Consider the following 27,130-nt stretch of genomic DNA (forward strand, 5'->3'; position numbering starts at 1 on the left):
TTTTAAATATTTCAATGTATTTCTAATAATCGTATCACCCCCATATCCAAGTCGGACCTTCCCATCTGAGCGATAGTGCGCTTGCTCAGTACACGCGGCCAACATGGCGGATGGGTTGAAAAAAGGTTGAAGCGTCTCTTTATTTTCGTTGTTTCCTGGCCGATTTCCAGGTAAAAATTACCTCATATTTGGTATTTTGTGATAGCGGAAGAAAGATTTAACCGGCCTGACCCCGTACATGTAAAAATATTGTGAAATTTTTGCTCAGAATGCTTGATAAACGATCTATTTATTCCAAAATATAAGCTAAAATTTTTGGCTACCTGTTTGCATATTTTACCGGCATATTTGCATTATTTTCACTGCAAAACTATTCACGATTTATCCATCATAAATCGAAATTGATAGTACATTTTAGAAGTTAGATTATCTGGCAGATTGTGATCAGTAAGGATTGTTCAAACGCTTTCGTTTATTTGGTTGTTGTCTAAAAGAGGGGCGTGGTTTTCCACTGCGCGATTTTCACACGTTATAATCTAACGATTACAATAGACACAACTCGATACCTACTAAACGAATGTAATATTCTTGCAGTTATTCCTTATGAATCCATGTTGCCTAAGCCAGACAAAAAATACCCTTTTCACTACTCAGTCTTTTAGTTATAACTGACTACTAGTAACTACAATTATTTCTAAGCCATATCCTAATTTTGTCCCAGGGAAAAGAATTTACTAGAAAAAGACTTTAGATTATAACGTTTAAAAATCTTGCAGTGGAAAACCATGCCCCACTTTTAGTTGAAGTTGTTCACTTTTCTAGTCTTTTAGTTATGACTGGATAACTGCAATTATATCTAAGCAATATCCTAATTTTGTCACAGTTACAGTAGACAATTTGATACATGTAAGTTAACACACAGGAAAGCATTTACTGGAAAAAGTGGAAATGATTGATACTTTATTTTCTCCTGCCGTCTATCATTTTAGGTAGTCTAGCATCCAGTCTTCATCTTGTTTATCTTCGTATACCAAAGACGATCATGGTGATCTCAGCGACGATATACCGCTGGCGAGACGGTCTTCCTCTCTCCGCGTCAACGGACTTCGACCCCAGTCCTAACCTGCAGAATTGCAAGAAAACCGCCAAGATCCTGTCCAAGAAGCTCAATCAGTTTCCGGACAGATGTACTGCAAAGATCGATGGTTACTGTATTTAGTGAGTATCTTCTTTTCATGTACTGCATACCATGTAAACTTCCTCATGGCGCAACACACCAGGTTTGTACTGAAGAGTGCAAGCTGCATATCTGGACGGATTTATTTGATTCACGCACACTGGGAAGGACCCCTGTTTTTTTCAATAAGTGCGGTAAGTTCTTTTTAACATAGTCGAGGTTTGGTTCTCCTCAAACACAGTTAGCGTTCTAGCAGAGAGACGTCACTAGTTAAAGCTAGGTACTCATTTTTCTAGTGAGGATATAGGTGTTTAGTGCCTTTCCCAAGGGTACAACATTGGGACCTGTCACTAGTAACAAGGATTTGAACTCAGTACCTCCAGTCAAGCACCCCTACGCCGCCGTCCCCTCATATCAACTTTTCATTTTGTTTTCAAATTCAAAGTTGCTTTGACAAATGTAACCAAAAATATGAATATAAAACTAAGAAGATATCTTGACTTCCTGTACAAAAAAAGATGTTGTAACAAAGATAAAGCTACATTTTGTTGTTAGTCGACAGTTGGTAGACGGTAGTTGTCACGTTTTGGAACCTTTGTTGTTTTTAGAGATCGTTTCAGTTTTGTATAAACAAGCCTGGGAACATGCAGCTGAATGGACAGGCACTAGAGTAAACATGCAGTAAAACAATACTGTACTCATAGTCATTTACTGTGTAATATCTCTTATATGCATCAAATTGCTTATGTGGAGTCGAATAGCAAAGTGGCTAGGCTAGGAGACACAAAATCAAGAGGTCTTCTTCTTTCTTTTGAGGCTACCAACTTCAACTTGCTGAAGATTCTATAGCTTAGTATATACCGACTGTAAGGTTTGATTCACCCACACCGGGAAGGACCCCTACTCTTTTCATTAAGTGAGGCAGGTTCTTTAATGTGCTTGAGGTGTGGCTCTCCTCAAACAAACACGGGACCTCCATCTAACGTCCTATCCGTAACGTCACACCACCCCAGTTCATGGGTTTGAATCCTGGCTAGTCCTTGGGAAAAGCATTTAACTTTCTTCATTCCACCAAGGTGTAAAAATGGGTACCTGAGTTCAGTTGAGGAGGTAAATGGTGGTGGAAGGACAGGGATGGGTTCCGCCTTCCAGTTAACAACCCACTGTCCCTACGGCCTCAAAAACATTTATCTCGTTTCAGAGTAACATTTTGTGTCAAGGTTTTGACGACCATCTTCTAGACCCTACTTTGAGTTCAAAACTAAAAGGAAAAAACACTGCTGTGCTTTCCAAATGCTTTTGTATTTATCAATGTTGTGGTCGAGGTACAAATGTCCTGACTTTGAACTTTTCTGTTTCCTAGTTTCATCTCGTCCCCCACCGTGACGTACTTGACCTTGTGTCACCATGACTACCCTGCCGTGCTGGCCTTCTGTTTCCTGGACGAGCTACAGAAAGAGTTCATCACGACCTATGACCCTGAGAAAGTAGAGAAGGCTGTCAGGCCGTTCTCATTCATTGAGTTTGGTGAGTCAATCTTATTGACACAACAAAAGTACAGTGACTGTTACAACTTCTTCTACAACTATGAATATAAGCAAACAAAAAAGTAGGTACAAATAAACTAGCCTACATACAAGTATATCAGCATGTTGAGTTTAACATATCATTTGCACTACTGATTCTAAGGTCAAACATTCTTTTATGTATTTACCTATTTGTACACAGTAAGGGATATCTCCTCCTAGAACATAATTGAATTTATTGATAGAATGGAATGTGTTACATTCTTTTGAGCAAGAGGAAAGACAGGTGAACAGTTTTGTTCTCTATATGGGGCCTTGTGGGATATGATCTCATTAAAATGGATGAATTTGATTGGTTGGATCAATTTTACTGATTGAAACTTAGCTGTGATTCTAAAAGCTTTACTTTGATTTTGTTACTGCCAAATATATCAAAAGTTATCATACATTGTACATGAGAAAGGTGGGCTTCATCTAGCTGACAAGGTAGTGTTGCTAGGCCATGACATGTAAATTTTATCCATAACATCAACAATTGGATTGATTTTTTTTCCAGATAATAGTATCCAGAAGACGAAGCAGAGGTACAACAACCCCAGAACCCTGAGCACAAGGATGAACCTGAGTGCCATGAGTCAGGAGGTGAAGCTGAGACCCCCCCACCACATCCATCCCGCTGACCTGGGGCCGATTGTACCCGACACCCCCCAACAACACAACCACGTACACAAGCACAACGGTGGGTTTCAGTTTATTACTGTAAATGCAGAAATGTTCGCAGTTTTTGTGGTAAGCTCTTTGCCAAAAACATAAAACCACTGCAAAATTTTTTGTCCCCCTTGTCTACTATTGTCTTAAACGCAAACTTAAAACCACCGCAAACACTTCATTGTCTCCCTACCGCGAAATTAAAACAATGCAAACTTAAATGCATTTACAGTACTTTCACCAGAAGAATACATTTCTGGTCCTGTGAGGGCTCAAAATACTGGGTACATATTAGCATGTGCACCGGAAATTGTAGTTGTGCCCCTGATTTTTGACTGTGGGTGCACCGGTGCACCTTGATATTTGCAAAACCCTTGCAAAATTGTATCAAAGAAATTGAAAATGTAATAAAGTCACTCTTACAGGTTTTGTTATTTTCCAGTAACATAGTTACAAAGTACTGATGCAAAATTTGATGGAATAATTTGAGTGTAAGAAAACCCAACACACTTATCTAGAAGAGTGGGGCAGGGGAGACTCGGTGAGCTTGGCAAAAAAGTAAGCACACCAAGCCGTGGGGAGGCCACACTGTACAAATAGAACTGAGATTATACTCAAGGTCTAGTGCTACGTACCGAAACCCTGGACCTGATCTGGACTGGACCTAACGTATAGGTTCATGTCTGAAAAAAACTAAATGTCTGGAAACAAGTCTGAACTTGAAACAAAAAATCTCTAGCTTATACTCTTCTTTTTGTTTTAAACCATCTTAAACCGTCCTTAGATCGTGAAATTTGCGATGAAAAATATGAAAACATTGCTGTTTTTGTGTTTATAACTGAAATTTTGTGTTAAATACTGACTGTATATAATTTCGCATATATAGTTTTCAAGTTGCATGTAAAATATATGCCAATATGCAAATTTACATGTAACAGGAAAAAATATATTTTTGGCACACATATGCCGTGGGTTCAGGTTCGGACTTATAAGAACCTGAACCTCTGGATCTAAATCCGGACCTAAACCTGAACACGGGTTTAGGTACACAGCACTATCAAGGTCCCTATAGGGATGTGGGTCACATTTCATTTCAGTTGAATGTTATGAAGAGTTTTGAGTACACTTTTTCTATACTGTCAAGTACTTAACAGATATTGTACCTAACCTTCCTTCCCAGGACCTAGAAGAAGGCTGATGCCGATTGGCTGGCTGGGTTTCCTGTCCCTGGTGCTGAACATCCTGTGTGGAGCCCTGAACCTGGCCAGGGGCATTCACATCATCAATGATGTGGACGTGAGTTCTTCAATTGATATCACATTCAAAACCGGAGTGGCTCTGTGACTCTTCAGTTGAACTTGAAGTATAATGCTTGAGATGAAGTGTAATGGAGTTTAGAAATCTAAACCAGCTTACATTCAAGCTGATCTTGCTATGTCATCTTTTCTGGGTCCTCATGTTTTTGTGGATTAGAGACCATGTTGTTTACAAAATGTACCAGAGCTATCAACCTAGTACTAGAGTGATCAACCTAGAATTGAGGTGTAAGAAAATTAGTTTTTTTCCTAGAACTGTCGTAGAATAGAACTCCTTTGTACCAAGAAATGTAGGAGCATCTTCATTAGATAGCTTTAAACAACGCTTGCAGCTAGATGTGCAAAGGTTAGGTGTGACTGGTTGGTCAGTGTAATATAACCAGCTGCTGCCGTGCCACGTGTCTGCGAAGCTGGTGTGTTATACGCAAGGCGGTTATACTGGCTACATATATATACAAATGCAAGTACAGATATTGGTGAAATTTTGTGGACACAGAAGTCATAAATTTCAGTCAATTTTTTTATTCTTCCACAGAATGTCAGTGATTATGACAACTACGCCATAGCCAACTTCTGGATAGCTTGTGGACTGTGTTTCATACAGGTGAGGGTTATCTATTGATGGAAATACCTTCTGATGTTCTTTGTTTCACCCATTTTTCCACATTTTGTTAATGATCTCGCTCAATGCAAGGCCGAGGGCCACTTCTTTAAGCATTGAACTAATGCTTTTGACACAAACAATAAGTCATATTAGTCTTTGGGACAATGTAGAATAATAATTCAATTGTTATGACATTGTAAATTTTAAGTTGCAAAATTCTAGCTTGCCGGGATTGGTCTACTACATAACATTTTTCGCATATACTTTCAAAGTAGGCAGAAATCTTTGTGAATCCTGTATTTAGAGATAACATAGATTCAAATCTGAATCTTTGGTTGTCTATCATCTCTGACCCTGTAATACTGTAAAATTAATAAATGCATTTAATTTCGTGGGGATTTATTTTTTGCGGTAGGGAGAAAATGGCGTGTTCTTGGTGGTTTTAAGTTCGCATTCGAAACAATAGTAAGGCTGCAGTTATAGGTGGCCAAAATGTTTCGCGGTGGTTTTAAGTTTGCGCTAAAGACTTCACCGAAAAAAATGTGAACATAAAACCACCGCAAACATTTCTGCATTTACAGTATACAGATTACAACTTTGTAGCTATAGTAGCAACACAACAAGATGGATTTTTACAGTATCTTTTATCTTGTTCTCAATCTTCCTTCAGTGTTACTTGCTGTTGTTCAACATGGTATGGCGGAACATCGCGGCTTTCTTGTCGTGCTTCGGCGTGTTTCTCTGTAACCTACAGCTGATGGAACTACGGAACATGTACCAGATCGCGTTCCACGTGGCCGTGTCGGTTTTCGCCGTTTCGCAGATTATGCTAAGAAAAACACGAGAAAAACCACCAGACTACAACGTGTAGAAAAGTGATTTTTGTACAAAGTTTTTTATCTTTATGAAACTTCATATGTAGTTTTCATCATTTTAGAGATTGGTGCATCATAGCAAATTAATTTTTTGAAGGGAAGTTTTAATTTGATTAAGATATTTATGGGCAGAATCTATTTCTTCTTTCAATTAGAAAATTCCTGCTTGTCTTTCGTTTGCAAACATTCCTATTTCAGTATATATATTATACATGTTTTTATATATTACCTGTATTTTTAAGAAAAATTGCCCTCCGTTTTAATACATTGTCTATCAAACTCTTTTTGGTCATTAATTTTTGCAATTATGGATTAGTAGAATTGTGCAAAACCATCTCATGTAGTTGGTTAAGAATCTAGTTACAGTTAAATATACTTACTGTAGTCCTTGTTGTTGGTGAGTTAGTGTGTCTGTAGACCTAGTAAATGATGAAAATAAGAAACCAAAATTTTACAATTTGCAATCATGTCATCTAGGAGAATATTGTGGATGGTGATATTTTAACCTAAACTTATGTAAGGCTTTTTTGAATATGATATGTAAAAAAGAAGTCCTTATTTGCTGTACAGATATATTTATTTTTGCTATAATTTTATAAGAATGTTATGAGAGAATTCAGAAATGCTTTGGCAGTTTTGATGAAAGTGTATGTAAGAAAATGTAACTGCAATACGATACATTTTAACATGTCATGTAGCAAATTTTTCATCTTATGTGTCATCATTTTGGAAGTTTCTAAATGATTTTTTCATGCCAAAAATTTGAGAAAAAGGGTTTTGTCATAAAATCCAATCAACTTGGTGGGTGTTTTTTTCAGAACACAGTTTTATGTTATACATTTTGATTGGACACGTTTTTCCAACACCGGTAATATTGACCATTTGAATATGTGTGGCTTGGGCGACCAGTCTTTCAATGCACTGTATTTTCTGTAACATGTAAATAACCTGCATTAACATTAATCCGCCGGGTTACATAAATCTGCCACTTTGAAAAACATTGGGTTTGAGAGATCTCTAGTGCAGCGCCCCCTAGGGGAAGCACAATTTAGATATACAGGAGTGCATTTTACTGCGGGATTGATGTTGGTTTGGATATCTGTTTGGACGTATCTTTTCAGAGTGGCTGAATTATGTACACTGGTGGTATTATGTTAGCAGATGTTACTGCAGGTTTTCATATGATAAACACTACAAGAGTGGGGTTTGCACTACTTCAGAAAGATGTATTTAAGGTGTGCTCTTATTAGAGAATATACAGTAATATATCTGAATATCCTGCTACTGTTTAGGCCACACCAATTTAATTTCTAGGCTAACAGATTTTTTTTTTAATTTTAGCAACAACAAAAAATCATGAAGACAGAAGGCTGGGGTGAAAACTTGCACCTGACCCTGTTCACCCCCTGAAATTGTGTGCACCAAAGTACAAACTTTCCTCTGAGATTCTGTTTTCCTGTTGATTTTCCAAAGTAGCATTTTTTTTTTTTTAATTCTGTTGACCAAGAAATTAAAATGGTGTGGCCTTAGGGCTAGTTCAGGACTCAACTCTGAGGATATTAGTGCATTCATTTGGCCAGGTTGAAAAATGAACATCGAAGGTGTTGTAAAATGCCATCCCAAAGGTGTGTGTTGAGTTTACACTCACAGTGTAATAAACTATGATTACTGGCAACCTCAGTATAAGTGCTTGAATAAGTGTTTATTCTATTTGCCTGGCTCTTGGAGAAGTAGCTTATTCCTGGTGTATAAATTTGTCCCTTGCCGTGGCCCTGTGCCATGTCCTCAGTGCTGAATTGATGGTTACTGCCATGAGCCCTCTGTTCTGGTTAAGATATGGGTAAGAAGCCTTGCCACATGCTATCTTTTACCCTTTCTTAGCACCTATTTCACTCATCCAATACTCACTACACCCCCATTGATTCCCCCTTCTATCTTATTTATAAACGTGCACGTATATCTCAATTTTGCTCCCTACCCCTAGTTTCTCCTTCGTCTCTCGTAAATCATGGCCATTTGATCGTTGAAGACAAACTCGTAACCAAAGTATCACAATGGCGTAGTTTATTCCTACAGGTCGTGCGCTGTTCAGTTGCGGCTGCAATTAAACTTATTACCACAGATGACCAATCGGGTGAAAGACTAGAGAGTGACATTAATCTCATCAGACAGGTAACCAATCCGGGGAAAGACATCATCAAAGGCAACCAATGGGGGAAATACTCAAAAGTGCATTTTTCCAACCAATCACAAGCCAACTTGCCGGACCAATCACAGGCCTGGGTTTTTTCAAATGCATGCTTCCCAACTGCAGAGTTTAATTCGCGGCCAGCTAAGCTTGGAAACGGCCGCACGTCTCTTCCTCTCGAGACCGTCCGGGGCTGCCCACCGGGCGATGATAGCGCAGTCCGCCTCGGGACTGGCCCCTCGCCTCTCCGTAACTGTTCGTCCATGGCGCGCGGTCCTTCCAGCCGCGGCTACTCAGCCATGGATGAACGGGGTCAGTCTCACATCTACAAGTTGTAGATTGCCTTTATGGCGGGTCTTCCGGCGCGGCCATGACATCCGACGGTAAGTTTAAACCACTTCACTGTATTCTCGGACCGCAGGGTATCCTTTAGAGCGTCTATTAAAGCGGTGTTACTTAGCGTTTCAATGAAATTGTTGGTAGAATTCATAAAAAATATGAATAAAGGCTCCGTGATTGCTAACACAATTCAAATTTCCAACGGTAAAGATGACTGTCCAACTGTCATTGTTCAAATTTCAACGGTCTTTGTTCAACTGACTTTCTTCTTGGGAAATTATGGTCCACTATGATTGTAGCAAATTTCTAAGCAGAAAATTTTTTGGGCACTACAATGGTTGAAACTTATTCTTTGGTTTGAAATTTTGACGATAACATGCACTTTTTGTTTTTCTTTTTATCAGAGGTGTCCATTGATAATTATATGTAACATTCTCACTTGCCATTGTCTTTTGTGTTTGTTGCAGCAATGGTGAGGAGGAACCATGATGTCTGGACCGTGCAAGAACCTGGGCAGCAACACTGAAGGTTCTTTGCGACAACATCCAGGGCATCACTTAGCCGAGGAGGCTTCAAGAGAATCGTCTCGTACCACATTTGACAAGGTGAGCATTACCTGCAGTTATTGTTCGACAACAAGCTCTGTTTAGCTTTAGTTAATGGTGATAGGATTCATTATGAAAATGGATCTGTAATTTTTGGCATACACGTGGTTTGTGCATTGGTACTGGTCCACAGTATATCTTTCTAGGGGAGTACTACAGAAGTCAATATATCAAAGAATGTCTTAGACCTTAGAACCAATTGCATAAATGATACGTTGGACTCAACATGTTCATTTACTCATATTTGTTCATACACATTTATGTATAGGTTCATTCATTTGTATCCACTTGACTGTTTGCATGTATAGATGTAGAAGACCTTACGAAAGTCGCTGTACTTCTGTTGTGTCAATAGAGATTTCTGTTCATCGTGTATTTTTGGTCATGCACAAATTTTAACTATCAGAGGTGTCCAGTTGTAGTTGTACGTCACATTCCAAATGCCATCGGACAGCCGTTGAGCCTTTTGTGTTTGTTGCATCTAATGTCTGTATGTACACCCTGGCCCTGCTGCAGAAGCTGAACGGATTGACGACAAAGGAAGACAAGGAGACTGTTGACTGGATTAACACCGCTGTGAGTAGAATCTGTACAACGTACTCCAACTTGACCGTGACCTAACTTTTGTTCAGGCTAGTGGCACTGTCTTTAAACTGAGTTTACCCATGCCAGTTCCACCCATTTTGACTGGTCAAGTCCTGATTGCCAACAGTTGACCTGAGCTTAGATATCTTTCAACTTACTTCTGCATGACTTTGGTCACCATTTCCACTCCTGGCAGAACATTAAGCATCCTAGTGCCTTCGTAGATTTTGGATTAGAACAAAGCAAGAAGATGTTTGGCTGTTTTGACCTAATTCCTTTGCGTGTCTGACTTTCTGGTAGCTATAAGAAGCTTGGGAGCAGACATCTCTAAGGACTTACTCTGCCGAGAGGTCGTCATCCAACGCCCATCTCCATGGTGACATCCAGAAAGACCGATGCTCGTGTGTACGACCTGCCAGAGGACCTGGAATTGCATCATTGTCAAGGGAAGCAGAGCAAAGTGCAAAATGTTTCCACAGAACTGTGCTAGGACTAAAAAAAAAAAGGCGTGATGGGAACTTAATGATTTGTGATGTTGCATTTACACCTATTAACTGAATGTGCAATTCCCTCTGTGTACCTGAAGCATTGTCGGCAGGGCTAGTCACAATCTCTTGGTTGGTGGTGGGGTGCTTGACGTATGTTTTGTTGTCATCCTGAGTGATGTTGTTTGTTTGGGGTTGGGGCATTTTGTGAGTGGTGGCTACTTAACATGCAGGGCTTCAGCCCGTTTCTGTAGTGTATAGGCACGGTGTTTGGTTCCTTCAGTTTCTGTGGCTGTGTCAATGGCTGAGATTGTTAGCGGAGTGATTGTGGAGTTCATAGTTTCAGAGAACGGGGATTTTCCTGGTTCTGTTAGCTTATGACTGCTTGGATTCTTCTACCATCTGTTGTCCTTTCTGTTTATGAGGTGGTCAGTGGGTCGTCGGGAACCTAGACCATTACGTAATTTGCCTTGTGTCATATCTTGGAGTCCCGAACCAAGACGATGGCACAGGGCCAGAACTTGGAAGGCAGGTGGTTGGAGAGCCTGAGTAGTTGTGAGCTAACAGAACCAGGAAACTCTCTGCTCTTTGAAACACCGAATTTTGCAGTTACTCCGAGAGCAATTCCGGTTATCGGCATAGTTACAGAAACTGAATCTGCCATGCCTCGAGTTTTGTATACTGCAGAAACAGGCTGAAGCCCCTGTGTGGAGAAGTAGCTATTGCTTTTGAAATGTCGTAACCCTCCACCAGCAATGTAACTCAGGGTGTCATCAAAATGTGCTCAACACCTTGCCATCCATCAAGACATCATGATTGTCTCTGCTGATAATGCTTCAGGTAAATCCTCAAACCTACTCTAGGTTGAACCTAGAACTGAAATGACAATCACAAATCGAAAACTTCCTGTCACGCCCCCAGCAGTCTGAAGATGAAGTTCTTGTCAAATACCTTTTATTGAATGCAAAGTGTACACTTTTACAGCAGTCATGTTTACCTGTAGTAATTATTATGCTTAAGGACACATTTCCAAAGCTTGCAGGGACGGAAAGAAATGACAGCAAAACAAACAAAACGTAGAAATGTACTCATCTTAGATCATGTATATTCTTGATACGCATTTTTCATTCTTTGTTTTCTCAAACAACTTGATCGGGCCCCGGCTTGAAATGTGACCCCTAGCATAAGTTAAGCTTACCATTTGTTAGGTAGGTAAAAAAGTTGTTTGTTTCTTTGTTTGTTTTCTGCATTATTTAAAATTTAGTAGATGTTGATAATGCCCATTTATGGTAAAGAGGTACAAATGTAGTTTGTAGCCATCTATTCTTAAGTCCTATTGAAATTTTGACTACTTATTTCAAGGCTTAGGCTGACGTTGGAACACACACCCACACATACATACATACTTACATACAAACACAAACTAACACTCACATACTAATGCGCACACACGCACACACTCACAACCTCAACATACTAACACAAACACATTAACTATCTGACAGATGCCTTAGCCTGAAGCTGCAAAATAACTTTAAAGTACAGTCCAAAAAGGTTCCAAGCTACCTCTGTACCATGCTTTTATATTATCAGTATTTACTACATACATTTTTAGCATCAGTTAGCATTTTCAGCTTTGTAAGAATTAGGATTTTGACTTAGTATTTTTAGCTCAGTTAGGTTACATTAATTTTTAACTTGGTATATTTTCAAGTTTTAGTTAGCTTTTTTAGCTTAGTTAGCATTTTTAACTTGGTATATTTTCCATTTTTAATTAGCTTTTTTAGGTTAGCATTTTATAACATTTTTGGCTTAGAAAAAAACATTGTAAAATAGCTAAATAGTTAGAAAAAAAATGTGAGATTTTTAGCTTAGCATTTTCAAAACTAATAGCATTTATAGCTAAGACTCATGAGCCACTACTCTCCAAGCATAGGTTTGGCTTGGCGACATAAGAAAACCGGACAAAAAAGACAGTCCGACAAAAATGCCTTAAATGTAAAGATACAGTCGGAGCCGACCTCTGCTTGGAGAGTAATGAACCACTGTCAGACTTACTGAACGTTTACAACAACTGTTTTGTTTAGAAGATTAGAATGTACTTTGAGTCTATGTAGCAATTACTGTAGGCACCGACCATTCTAAGCAGCTGAGGAAAAAGCATGGGAGACATGATAAGAATCATACAGCATGCTTTGATGGCATCTAGATTTGTAGCCTTTGATCTAAATGCTATAAATTGATTTGCTTCTTGTTTACATTCTTTGTCTTTTGTTCACAGTTAAAGCTTTAATTTATATTTTGTGGCATGTATCTAAACTGGCCACCTTGTCCAAGAAAAGTACATTAGAGCTTTGTAATCAAAGGTATTTTCCTCTGTACACTTTGCATTCCTCTGTTTTAAAAAAAAATTGCAATCAAATAAACGGTTTGAAACCAGGTGTGTAGTTAACTATTCCACATTAGATTTTGAGGGAAATTTATGCTTTCTTCCTGCCCACCCTCAAACTGGTGTGAAATGGATGTTCCCTCTCGTCACATCCTCTGACATGAAATGGATGTTCCCCTGACCTGAAATGCACGGTCCCTCTCCCAATCCTCTAAATTCTATGTGAAATGGATGGTCCCTTCCTCCTTGGACCCTTAACCCATGTAAAATGGATGGTCCCTCCCTCCTAAGGCTATATTAAACCCGGTGTGGAATAAATGATCCCTCGGGCCTTCATTCCTTGTGAAATGGATGGTCCCTACTTATCCAGACTTAGTTTTCATAAATTATTAATGAAGGCAACTTTTTTTTGCCTAACTTTTTTTTCGGACGTTCGCATCAGTTTTGTGATGATGTCATCCATATATTGAAATTATTATTGCCTTTTACACCCCTTTTGATACAAATGGTACAGTCTGGTAGGTCCGCCATCTTGGACAGAAGACATTTTTCACCGCAGTTGCTGAACTGTCGTCTGCAGGTTACCGGTTTTTCTGCCAAAGATTCTCTCAAATTTACCGAAAATATATTCGTGCGGAATAGATTTACAGTCAAGGATAATTATTAGTTCAACATTTTCATCACAAACGTGCCGAATGGCGTTTCTTAGGTTGAAATCTGATATTTCTCTGACTGTCGTCTGCAACGAACGAAGATTTTTGGCGCGAAACTTCTCAGTAACACACTGTTGAATACTAGAGAGGCGACCTTGCACTTGGAGACCTTCGTGGTTTGTGTTTGACTTGAGATTCTCAGCCATAAGACTAAGAAATGGAGAATTCTGCTGCTGGGAAAAGAAAACTGAGAAGACGTGCACAGAAACGGCCTTTGACAGGTGAGGTTGAATTCAGTACATTTTTTGACAGAGTTACTTCATCTAACTTTCTGTAATGAATGTTAGATTTGTTTCATTTTGTTTGTAGCTATGTGAGAAAAACGTTGTAGGAATGTGAGAAAAGCTGTGTATACGTATGACTTTTGAACTTAAAAAAATTATGTAGGAGCAGGGCTCGAAATTAACTATGTCCCTATGTCCCGGGGCCACTAAAATTTAGGCCGGGACAACTGAAAAATCACTTTGGGACATTTTTGGGACAGTAGAAAATAATCCAGTGGTCCCTGTACATCTGCAGTACTATCAATACAATACGTTACATCTTATTCTTCCCAGAAAGAAAGAACATTTGGTTTGTCTTTGTTGTTGTTGTCTAAGGCTGCACCATGTAATTTTTATGGATGACGTCCTTTGGAGACCCTAAATCTAATGCGAGAGCGCGAAAAAAACACAAGAAGGACCAAAAAAAACAAGATGCCTAGATTTTAAATATAATAGTCGACGACACATGTAAGGACACAAATTGAATGAGAGAACACAGTGTAACAACTAACAATTCTTTTATTCATCATGAAAACAGCAATGATTTGAATGAATGAGTTGAAGTTCAACAGCAGTTGTTGTCCTGCCCTGTTTCTTTCCATATCCCACTGCTGCCAGGATCGTCCTGTCAGCAGTGCATTTTTTCTACTGCTGACAGGATGATCCTAGCTGTCAGCAGTGCAAATTTTCTACTGCTGACAGGATGATCCTGCCAATAGCCTTAGGCGTTTATTTATGCATTTCGCGTGACGAGTTTTACATTAATATTACGATTTGCGGCACTGTCGTAACTCTTTGGTCATAGTTACAGGAAGCGGAATTTCTTGTTTTTTTTACTGGGAACAGACCAACATCAATGCGCGCGCGGACGTCATCCATAAAAATTATTTGGTGTAGCCTAATAAAAAACGACAAGTTTGAATTTGACTTGATTTTGGGTTTATTTCAATTGACAATTAGCTTACACAGCAATACTGTACTCTGAGCTTTATTGTTGTTGTAATAATATATAGTAATACATACTTCCTGAGAATAGGGTTGGGACAGTCCATCCTCACTTTGGGACAATTGAAATTTATTTTCGGGACAACACTGGGACAGTAGGGAAAAAAGTTAATTTCGAGGCCTGAGGAGCCTCTATCACTTTGCTTACTTTATTTTTACTGAGCCCTGTGAAGGGGGAGGGTAGCAGAACACAAAAATGATGAGGTAGTGCCATAACGTTTCAATACATATTTCACAGTGGAGTTTGGGATTCTGGAAAATCGTGGATTGTCCTTGGACAGATTGGAATCATAGTCTCTCAGTTTAAACTTGACTTTGGAATTGAGATCTGTCCTAGGACAATCCCATGATTCTACCACTAGTACACTAGTAGAGATTGGGTTAGGGTCAGTAGAGTTAGGTTAACCGCAACCTTGACCCAATGTGTACTAATAGCAGATCGTCCTGGAACAGATCCTAGTAATCACAATCAAATAAGATAGATTCTAGTTTGTCCTAGCACAGATTGCGATCATATATTCTGTACTAGAGTAGAATCGTGGATTGTCCTAGGACAGATCCTGATTCCAATCTGTCCTTAGACAATCCATGATTGTCCTGAATTACAGATTATCCAGAATCCCAATCTCTGCTGTGGCAAACTATATTTTCCCTATAGCCTACATTGTACAACTTGTTATCAACCTGACGGAAATGTTGCCATCTCTAATGCTCTTTCGAAAATGTCACTTTTTATGTCACATAGAAGATGAAGAAAATGGCGGCAGTACATCAGCAAAGAAAAGAGCCAGCTATGACCCAAAAGCATCTTCTGCCTCCACTGAAGTGGACAAGAAAAGCAGGAAGACCAAAAGAAAGGTGTCGACAAGGGGCAACAAGAAAGTTTGCCTGGAGGAAAACAATGTAGAAGTCACAAAGGAAAACACACAAGGGATACAGAAAATACCTGACGACAAAGAGAAGCACAAGATTGAACATGACACAGACATCAACAAAGGCCTTGAGTCAACTGAAAGCATTTTGTTATCTGACAGGAGTTCAGAAACCAAAGAGGAAGCTGAAAATCAGACTTTAGACAAAAATGGTCACAATTCATCATTTTCAGTTCAAAACTCCACAGAGACAACTCTGTCTATAGCTAGCACCGAACAGGTAAAGTATGTACCAAAGTTTGGCAAAAAGACAAAGAGAAAACAAGCTGGGATGCAGACAAAGGAAGAACACTTGGACAATACTACAAATGTTGAGACTGTTCAAATCCTATCAACTGAAGACAGCGATGTAATGCAGAAACAAGAAGATGTAACAACGGTTGCTATATCTACAGTGGTTAATGAGGAAAAGAAGACCATATCAGAAGATGTGGTGGCAATAGCAACTACAAAAGTTGACACAGTGGAAACTGTCTCTACCACTACAACTGTTGAGACTGTTCAAATCCTATCAGCTGATGACAGCAATCTAGGGCAGAAACAAGATGATACAATAACTATAGTTGTCAATGAAGAAAAAAAGGCAGCAACTACAAAAGTTGACATAGGGGAAACTGTCCCTTCTGCTACAACTGTTGAGACTGTTCAAATCCTATCAGCAGATAACAGCAATCTAGAGCAGAAACAAGAAGATATAACAACTACATCTTCAGTGGTCCATGAAGAAAAGAAGACTGTATCAGAAGACGAGGTGTTGACAGCAACTACAGAAGTTGACACAGTGGAAACCTTGTCAACTACTGAAGGTACCAGTCTTACAAACAGTCTTCAACAAGAAGGTATAACAACTGCATCTACAGCAAAAGTGGCCGATGAAGAACAGAATACCGTATCAGAAGACAAGGTGTTGACAGCAACTACAGAAGCTGACACAGTGAAAACCTTGTCAACTGAAGGTACCAGTCTTACTGACAATCTAGTACAGAACCAAGAAGGTATAACAACTACATCTACAGTAAAAGTGGTCGATGAAGAACAGAATACCGTATTAGAAGACGAGGTGGTGATAGTGTCTATAGAATTTGACTCAGTGGAAGCCTTGTCAACTGAATTTACCAGCCTTACTGACAATCTAGTGCAGGAACAAAAGGACACGGTAAGCACTGGCAAGATCATAGATGAAGACAATTCTGTTACAGAAAACATCATTTCTGATGATATTAATACAGGTGACACAGAAAATCACCATACAAGTGGAGTTACTGTTGTGTCAAGTACTTTACAAGCACGTGACATTGAACTAGACACAATGGCAACCATAAAACCACAAAAACAAGATGAAATTGGAACTGCCAAAGAAGAAAAAGAATCAACTTGTTCTGAAAATTTGGTACCTCAAAACAGCAAGCCACAAACAGTTGAAGAAAGGGATGATAGCGTTTCAGCACCGTTGACAGAACCTGACCACAACACTGATACAGCAGAAGAGAAAGTCGTCAGCACAGAGCACGAAGATGCTGCAAGCTGTGAAATGTCTTCAGTTCCAGTGGTAGAGGTGGCCAGAGATGTTCTGTCAACCATCATTAAGAAGATTGTCTCTGAAGAGGCTGTGGTCTGTGGAGGAAATGACTCTGCTACTCTGGAAGCAACCGTGTCCTCTGAGTCACAGGGAAAGAAAGAAAGTTCAGAGGGAGAGCCTGGAATTGATAGTGATGAAAAGAGAGTTGGACTGAAAGATGATCTAGATACATCTGCTTCTGATGCTCATGTAGCAGAGTCCACTGAGTCACAAGGAAAGGATGGAAAGCCCAAAGGAGGAGAGAAGTCTGGACAAAAAGATGATGGTAGTCCAGATACATCTGTTTCTGATGCACAAGAAACAGGAGAAAGATCAAATTGTGGAGAAGGAACGAAGCAACAAGGTACAGGTACTGCAAATGCAGAAATGTTTGCGGTGGCTTTATGTTCGCGGTTTTCGCAGCGACCATTTCATGGTGAACTCAAAACCACTGGAAACATTTTTGTGCAATAATACTGTAGGAGCATGTGACTATAGCGCTGCTGCCAAATTAACACCGCAGCGAACACTCCATTTTCGCCTTAGCGCGAAATAAAACCACGCAAACTTATATGCATTTACAGTATATTATGGTGGTGAACAACCTAAGTCAGTGTAAACCTTTTGTGTATTCCATACTGGTATATGGTGTTTTATTAAATCCATGTGTACTAACATGTCAACAAACACCGTAGACTTAATTTTGTCTTCACAAGAAATAGATTGTACCTAGCCCTACCCATCTTTCGAAGGTTATTACAGAAAAAAACATACACATGAATCGTGCGAAATGGTGTTTGAAGTCTCACCTATTGGTAATAATGAATGTCTACTTAATATGAAAGAATTCTATAGCAGTCAATTATTGCTGTTGCCCTTTTTCTGTTTCTTTATCAGGCAATGAACAGAAAGATTCCAGTCCCACAAACAAGACCTTGGAGACCAGTGTAACTGAGCACTCAGACCAGGAGGATTCACAGGTTGATTTGTTTAAAACAACACAATCTTCAAGTTTTACTTTCAATCTTATCATCCAAAGATATGCTGAAAGTGAAAAAAAATTGACTTGCCATTTCATCAATTGAATTTTAAGTCTTCCACAATTAAGGTTTGACATACATTCTAGCAAGCCATTCTAGGTGTTGCATGTGCCTCATGTATTTAGAAACCAGAATTTGTAGCAAGCAATTTAGCAATGATGTGTGCTGTTGTTTCAGAAGCTGAAACTTGAGATATACTTGCAAGGTACAAATGTCAGTACAAATTCTGCCGCTACAGTACTACCAATTGTAATTGTATTGTTTTTATCGCCTGTATTTCTATAACTGTTTCCTGTTCTCAGGGCCTGGACAACTTTATGGACACCCTGTCTTCCTCCCAGCTGTACCAGATGGAACTGGAGGCACTCACAACAGCTCAACAGATGTCAGTACATATTCATTGTCTATATCCTTAAATTCATTTTAAAATTCCTGGTATAAGGGACCATACGATATTTAGCGGGGGGGAGGGGTGGTGCGTTGGGGGGGAGGGTCATGGAAAATTTTTTCGAGGTGGGGGGGAGGGTCATGGAAAAAAATTCTGGGTTGGGGGGGAGGGTCATGGACTTTTTTTTTACGAATCCGTTGAATTGTTGTGCATAAACATTATGCTGTGGGCCGACAAACTGACGCTGTAAATAGCCCGCTATGATGTCTTTTCACCCAGCGTAGCGGCAAAAAAATACAAAACTACCGTAGTAAACATGCCGAAGCACACGTCCAGCACGCGCCTCCACTGTTTCACAGGAAGCTATCCAGCTATCAGCTCTAAGGGAGGTACCAAATTCTAAATTAGCATCCCGCCTTACGCTCCGATATTATCTCGCAGCCCCTCCCACCCGGCTACTCTCCAAGCAGGGCATGGGTTTCGGCTGGTTTTTGACGTGTTTTTAGGCGTTTTTGTCGGACTTTCTACTTTGCCATCTTTTTTTTTTGTCTAGACAAAGTAGAAAGCCCGGCAAAAACGCCTAAAAACACGTCAAAAACCAGCCGAAACCCATGCTCTGCTTGGAGAGTACACCCGGCAGCATCGCGCCAAAACGTAAACAGTAGCCGACATGGCCGAGTACGCCTCTCTGTGACAATCAGCGGGGTGGGTCCCGGACTATTAGAACAGCCGTAAATGTATCAGATTCAGGGTAATCTCCTTATTTGGAAGTTGATAGTCCGCAGTTGAGCAACACAGAAGCTGTTTTTTTAACGTAAAAGACCCCTTTCTTTGTCAGTGCTGGAGAGAATTAATTTTCAACTGTATTTCTGACAAATTTCTGGAGCAAGGTTATGTCATTTTTCTATCCAGACAGAACAGTGAATTGATGCACAGAAAATTCATTTCTACCAAAGTAGGAAGATAATGTTTCAACTAAAATTGATAAGCTTCGCCATGATTGGACGATTCGGCTGCTTCAAATTTGTGGCGCCGCCCACAACTTTCCTTGTTCCCAGGGCATCTAGTCTTTCTGGCGCCTTGGCGACTGTCATCAAAGGCTGCCGACTGTCAATCAGCGGCAATTTCCTGGGAAAATACGTGAGTTGGAACAAGGAGGTTAAATATTTAACCTCCTTGGTTGGAACTACCAGCGAACTTCTGGCGACCGGTGATTTTTACGTTCCTTGAACTTTCAGTTCCACGTTTTCGGTAGTAGTTACAATTTGACGCAGAACAGCGGTTTCGGCGGCTTCCTGGAACGGCGGCGTATATATTTGGGCAATCTTGGCGACGAAGGGACTTTCCCCGCAGAGAGAGTTACGTCGCCGAGGGACAACCGCCTCGGCGGCGATTTTTCTGGAAACATGTCAGCGTTTAAGCGTGGGAATACCAGGAATATCGCTTCTTATATCGCACCGAAGAGACCTTCTGACAGCGACGATATTGTAGCGCTTCGACTTCGGAGAACGAGACGGACACAGCCAAAAAAAACGGAAAACTGGTATCGACTATTGATATTTTTGAGTAGCTAAATAAACCAGCGAGGTTAAAATCTCCTTGAATAAACTATCGATATTGTTGTTTCTGAGTTTTTAGTTGTCTTTTACGGTTTCACCTAAACTTAAGTATTGTATGTCAAGGTCCTGTGGAGAATAGAAGTTGATTGACTATCATGATTATCATAAATATGACCCTCAAAACTGAAAAAGAAGCCTTCTCAATAGCCTAAAAATGCAAGAGCTTCCGGGGGGCTTCGCCCCTGGGTCATTAAAGTTTAAACTTCCTTTGTTTACCAGCAAAATTTGTTCATCAAAATTCGGGAAATAGCATTTCAATGGTTAAAGATTTTTAGATTTTCCTGCGGGTGCATGTCGCGCCTCCCGCGGCGAAAAATATGTCGGAGGGCATCGTCCCCAAAAAATCAAGCTGTTTTTCTTTTTACAATAGAGATGTCAATATATCTGCTTGATTAGCTTACTCTTCCAGCAAAATTTGTCTCTCATATAGCAGTTCAAAGGGTCCCGATTTCAAAATTTTCTCAACTGTCTTGCCCCCTATACAATTTGATTTTTTTGCTGCCGCCTCTGGTACCGACAACCGCTGGTTCCCGGTTCTTGTTTTATAGCATGCGTCATCAGCTATCCCAAGTGGACGCCCGATGTCCATATACTAGTACGTAGTAGTTGTTTTACAAATGGGGGTCGTTTTTCTACCATTTTTACACGATACCTGTAGGGGGAGGGTCATGGAAAAATTTTTCGAGGTGGGGGGGAGGGTCATGGAAAAATTTTTTGAAGTGGGGGGGAGGGTCATGGAAAATTTTTTTGACCGGACTTCCAGTGCACCACCCCTCCCCCCCCCGCTAAATATCGTATGGTCCCTTACAACAAAATGGGCTACCAAGAGGAAAGAGACTGAAATTGCTGTTACTCAGTTAAAGTTGAAACTGTTGACAGTTATTCCAGTTAGGATATTTTTACTCTTAACAATTTTTTGGATCTTACCTTTATAAAACAATAAACATCATATTACTAGTAGAAGTGACTGTTCTTGATTCACAGCCTCAGCTAATATGTAAATTGTATGATGACTTTAATAGCTTCAACTCACAATGCCCAACTGAGATGTTTTCATTTCAAGGCATCCTCATTTGAGGTGAAGCATGATGCTTTTTCAAGTAGCTAGTGGTAGTGCAATGCGGCTTCGCTACGGCTCGCATTTTTGGCCAAGCACACCGGGTCACCCCTACTCTTCTTGATAAGTGTGTTGGGTTCTTTTATGTGCAGAGGTTTGACGCTTGAGGCTAATGCCTGAAGCTCCCTCATATACGGGGCCGCCGGCTTTACGTCATCATCCGAAATGACGAATGCAATCCCTTACAACATGTCCGAGCTGGAGTCGACCCCTAGGATCAAACTTGGGCCCTAGGATTCACGGAATTTGATCCAGATGGCGAAGCAGCGGGTTGCGTTACAGCTTGCGCCATGGGGACATGTACTCTGATTGACTTTATTTTTCTAATATGTGTTCCTCTGCAGAAACGCTGCCCCAGCTAGACAAGAACCAGATGAAGGTGCAAGAACGGCCATCCTCCGCCTGACCTCTGACCTATCATCCCTCAACAGAAACGTGATGTCCGTCTGGAGAGAATTCAACGGCCTTCAAAAGAAGAGACTAGCCAGAAAGAAAGAACAGGCTGCCAAAGCATCTCGAGGTCCTCCTAACGCTTTCCGCACTGACAGCGTAACGTCAAAGCCTGTACTGAATGGACGCCAGGGGGGCAACATTTACACCCAAGTCGCTCAAAAAACCCCAAGCCCTATGAAAATTAGAAATGACAAAAGAGTTGCGTTCAGTCATCTTGACCAACAGAAGAAAATGGACCAGCACAACATCAGACCAATGTCTTCACAAGCTACGAACAATGGGCAACGGGGAACTAACAGTAGCGATCAAGTTACTCAACAAAACCCAAGCCCTATGAAGAGTAGAAATGACAAAAGAGTTGTCATCAATAACATAAACCAACAGAAGAAAATGGACCAGCATAACATCAGACCGATGTCGTCACAATCAATGAACAGCAGACAACATGGGACTAACAGTCGCGGCCAAGTTGCTCAACAAAACCCAAGCCCTATGAAGATTAGAAATGACAAAAAAGCCGTCTTCAATAAGTTCGATCAGCAGAAGAAAATGGACCAGCATAAGATCAGGCCACCGTCTCTACAAGCTATGAAGAACAGACAGCAGAGCAGACTGCTCCCAATGCCAAAGCCAACGGGTAGACTCCCCTTTCAAGCTACCACCTCACAGAGGCAATCACAAGGGACATCAGGACTGTACCAAAACTCTAACTCTTCCAGGGGAAGCCAGCTTGTGCCACCCAACAGAAAACCCCAGAATGGTTCAACCCCAGCCAAGGGTAGCTCCTCCAATAATCCTTTCAACTTCACCCCAACTAAGCCTGCACAGGGTAACAGCACTGTGAAAATGTCTGGACTGCAAGCAGCGCCATCTAGCAGAACTGGAGGGAGTCACAACTTGATGTCCTGTCCTTCTATGAACAATAGATCCTTTGCGAGGTAGTTACTGTAAACCGTGAAATGTTCACATAGGTTTGAGTTTGTGATTTCGTAAAGAGCTACCACCGCAAATGGACACAACAAGCATGCTTTCTGTTGCATCGCATTGCATTTCTACCGCTGTTTCAACCGCAAACTTGAAACATGGAAAGCATTCTTTCCCCTCCGACTACTAAATATCAGTCACTGCAAATCTAGACCAACTTACAGTACGCTGGTAGGATTAGATAAATAGAACTGTGGATTGTGTTAATCCCTGTTTTCTCATTAAAATTTCAAATCTTGTTCTTAATCTTCCTCAAGAGATGGCACATTCCCTTAATTGAAGTTTGTGTATTTGGATAAAAGACTGAGGATTTGTAAATATTTGTACTCTTAATCTCAGAGATGTACGTTGTGCTTCCTAATTAGAATTTCAAATCTAGTTGTTAATCCTCTTCCACAGATGCCACGTTCGCTTTATTGACTTTGTCTGTTAGGATAGACCTAATGTTGTGTTGTCAATGTTGATGAAATGGTATTTGAAAGGACCTGGGCAATGATCTGAATGCGATTAAGGAAATCATTCTATAGATTTTCTCATTGTCAAGTTAATGTTTCTCCCTGATCGGCAACCTGTCGAGAATATAACGGGCTTTGTCAGAAGCTCCATGTTGGGCCATACTGAGTCTATTATATGGATGACATCCTCTGGGCATGGCAAAATTGATGCGAGAATGTGAAGAAAAAAATAAATGTTGGGCCAAAAAAAGTTGCCTTCTTTATGAAATCTATTCAAATGGCTGAAGGAAGATTAAATGAATGACTGAATTTACAGAACGATAACAAACAATAGATTCTTTATTTTTGGTTCTTTCACATTTTCTTGGAAGACTGCAAAACTGTCTTTGGGCTTGATATACATTTTGTGCTAGGGGTACAGTCTATAACCAAATCAGTATGTTTTACCATAGGAAAAGAGGCATTGTATAGCATTAGTATCTCTTTTTCAATATTTTTATTTTGCAATTTACAGCATATATTCACTCCCATTGTAGCTACTTTGTAAGATGTACAGTATCTTTGCAAAGCTGTTTTTTAAACAGGCATGCAGGGATGTCATCTATATAATCGAGTGTGGCCTTACTCCTAAACAAAATGATTACTGTAACAGTCAACCTTGCCTTCTGAACTCTGCCCAGAATGTTAAACTTTTCCTCTATATATCAGAGACTAAAAATGAATGCAAAATTGCATGTATTTCTAATATCTGCCTTTTCTTACTTCCTATGATATTTGTTTTGAAATCCCAAGTTTAGCACAATCTTTGTATATGTGTTATTTCAGGTCCCTTCATTGTTTGAAGTTATGTTACTTGACAGATGAGAAAGTTATCAGAAATAATTGCTGCAAAGTCGGACTCCCGAGACTTTCAAATGTTGAGTCTGATGTTTTTTGACAGGTTGTTGCTGTTCCTGTTTTACCATATCCGATAAACACGTAGAAATGTGTCTTTTCAATACATGGACTCATCTTTCTGTTGAAGATGTCACAAGTTGTCTGTGTGTTTTCATGTTTAAAATGCCTGGGTGAAAGTTGGTGTAGGGTAAAACTCTCATTGACAAAGATATATGAAGAAGTCTAGGCTACTCTTATGAAGTATAGTTGCTCCCATCCGTGAATAGTTTCATCAGGTTGGTAATTCACTGGTTGACAAAATGTAGAAACTGAGAAAGTTGGCATGGACGGTCCATTAAAATGGTGATTATACGAAACTGACCATACCTTCGTTTCGCTTGAAGGCATCCTCATTTGAGGTGAAGCATGATGATTTTTCAAGTACTAGTGATAGTGCAATGCGGCTTCGCTTACGGCTCGCATTTTTGACGAAGCACACCAGGTCACCCCTACTCTTCTCGATAAGTGTGTTGGGTTCTTTTACGTGCAGAGGTTGGACACTTGAGGCTAATGCCTGAAGCTCCCTCATACACGGGGCCGCCGGCTATATGTCACCATCCGAAATGATGAATGCAATCCCTTACAACACCTTATGACACCGTATAAACGGAAGGAAAGCGAGTCATTAGCGTTATCATCATATAGCCATTACCAAACATCAAACAGACAAGTCACATAAAAGTCTTTTAATTATTCATCGATACTCAACTTCAAGTTGAAAGTAACAGATATTTTGTATCTGTTACTATTATATTTTTTTTTTTCTTATTACTGGCCGGGATAGCCTACTCATTGGTCAACGTCATCTGGCTTTGTGATAAGTCGTAATAACTCATCGAAGAGTGCATTCTTACAATGAGACTATGTAATCTCCAAGCAGATACAAGGTGCCGGCTTGTCAGTACGTATTTTTGCAGTGTTTGGTGCATTTTTTTCTCCAAGCAGATGTAAGGATCCAGCTCATTCTCAGTGTTATAAGCCTGTTTTTGCAACACTGATACTCTTCTCTAGTATCGTATTTTAACAGCTCACCGCGTCCTAGCAATACTAGAGAACAAATTTTCCAATACTGGCGTAAAACACCGAGAAAAACAAATACCGGACCCTTACATCTGCTTGGGGTAAACAAAACGACGTATGAAACAAGCCGGAAACCGACACCTGCTTTAAGGTGGATCAGAAAAGGCGTCATCGGTCGTTTTCGCCCCTTGCTGTACGTTTAGATTTTAAAATCTTACGGGTCTAGAATTTTGAAACATTTATAGTGTAATCTAAGGCGCGCCGCTGGTGTAGTGGTATCATGCAAGATTCCCATTCTTGCGACCCGGGTTCGATTCCCGGGCGGTGCAGGTTTTTTTCCATCCGCGTTTTACGCTAAAACGCTTAATTTTGTACATTTTAGAACCCCACCCTTTTTTGCCTCAATTTTATAAGCTTTTTTGTCACACAACTAACATCGATGAATTACATATCTACCTCTTGCTGCATCCAAATTTCTTTGACGTCTGTTTCCGGGATTTTTGAATCAATTACTTTCAGGATCGAAGCCGTCTGCACGAGTCGAATCCATTCATCAAGTTCTCAGCCGATGGTCTTTCGGATGGTATTTATTATCTCGTTACTCTGTGTTTTATAAACATTTACCTGTCAGGGAGAGTCTGTGATGATTTATGACTCTGCGTAATGAGTTTCAAGACTATTAAAACTTGACATTTTCGCTTATCGAATTACCCTTTATTTCTGAGTGGCCTTTTGCCGAAAGTAAGCATTTTGGTGTACCACGTCGTTGTAACTAAATTCAGCTTGTCTCACAGTTATGGTCTCATTCCTGTTTTACTAAAAGAATCCGTGCCCCAAAAAATGAACGGCTGCATGAACGTGTGTTTATTTATTTATTCGTATATGTTTATGGAGTATAAGGCAGAAAGCGATAGCTTATATGAAGCCTTCTACTCAACACATACAACAAAGAGACATAATGACATGCATAAATACAAAATGGATAAAAGAAAATTAACAATAGACAGTACAAGTTGGTATCAATCGCTAAATGAATCTTCCAGTACAATGGATGTAAGTATGAACTATGTCGAATATATTACAGTTTTGTAAGTATGAGAGTGAAGTGGAACCGCGTAACAGAATAGAACATAGTGAGCTGTCGTTAAGTTGTTGAAGGTCAGTTATGTTGGAGAGAGATGATAACATGGTACTTCTTTGGGTGGTATAAAGTTTACAGTGTAGGAGATAATGTTCAGTAGTTTCACTATAATGGCCACATTTACATGTAGGACAATCTATACAATGGTGTAGAAATAGGTGGTGGTTTAACTGACTGAAATTTAAACGAAGCCTTGTAAGATGAACTGCATAATGTCTTTGGCCGTGAGAGAAGTGAGGGTGTTTGATCGGTCTATTGAAATGTGAGTCCAGTTCCTTTTTATAGATGTTGATCGTAAGCGATGCTTGGACATTAGAGGGCAGTTCATTCCACAAGTGAATAGTTGAGGGCAAGAAAGATTTTTTACACTTTTCAGTTTTACAAACAATGGAGGTGAAATTCTGGTTGGCACGGAGATTGTATGGGACAATGTCACAAACACGTGGTGGGATGAGGTCTTGAAGGTATTGTGGTACGAAACCATTCAATATTTTCCAAAAGTGGATCAGCTTATGTTTTTGTCTCCTGATAGCCAGTGTGTCCCATCCAACCTCGGCTAACAGAGACTCGTGTTTAGTGCCTCTCATGGCTCCAGTACAAACCCGTGCCGCAGATATTTGAACAGATTCAAGTAAATCTGAGTCTTTGCCGAGGAGGCTACACCAAACAACATCTGCATATTCGATTAATGGCCGAATCATACTTAAAT

The 27,130-nt window shown here is 40.1% G+C and overlaps 2 protein-coding genes and 1 non-coding gene across 3 annotated transcripts; all 3 read left to right on the top strand.

Moving 5' to 3' along the window:
• The first annotated feature begins 93 nt into the window (after positions 1 to 93).
• LOC136447239 (vesicle-trafficking protein SEC22a-like) lies at positions 94 to 7,886 on the top strand. The gene is made up of 7 exons (XM_066445957.1): positions 94 to 170; positions 990 to 1,218; positions 2,541 to 2,704; positions 3,260 to 3,442; positions 4,592 to 4,707; positions 5,263 to 5,331; positions 6,002 to 7,886. The coding sequence occupies exons 2-7, from the start codon at positions 1,043 to 1,045 to the stop codon at positions 6,200 to 6,202; spliced, it is 909 nt and encodes a 302-aa protein (XP_066302054.1). The 5' UTR covers positions 94 to 170; positions 990 to 1,042; the 3' UTR covers positions 6,203 to 7,886.
• Positions 7,887 to 16,062: 8,176 nt separating this feature from the next.
• LOC136447714 (uncharacterized) lies at positions 16,063 to 24,357 on the top strand. Its single transcript, XM_066446756.1, has 4 exons — positions 16,063 to 17,632; positions 18,166 to 18,248; positions 18,611 to 18,693; positions 21,777 to 24,357. Exons 1-4 carry the CDS (start codon positions 16,063 to 16,065, stop codon positions 22,825 to 22,827), a joined length of 2,787 nt encoding a protein of 928 aa, XP_066302853.1. The 3' UTR covers positions 22,828 to 24,357.
• A 1,181-nt stretch (positions 24,358 to 25,538) lies between these two features.
• On the top strand, positions 25,539 to 25,609 carry Trnag-ccc (transfer RNA glycine (anticodon CCC)). Its single transcript has one exon. It is a non-coding gene; the product is annotated as a tRNA-Gly (tRNA).
• The last annotated feature ends 1,521 nt before the right edge of the window (positions 25,610 to 27,130 follow it).

Source organism: Branchiostoma lanceolatum, chromosome 13, assembly GCF_035083965.1.
Source record: "Branchiostoma lanceolatum isolate klBraLanc5 chromosome 13, klBraLanc5.hap2, whole genome shotgun sequence".
In the NCBI taxonomy this organism is placed as follows: domain Eukaryota; kingdom Metazoa; phylum Chordata; class Leptocardii; order Amphioxiformes; family Branchiostomatidae; genus Branchiostoma; species Branchiostoma lanceolatum.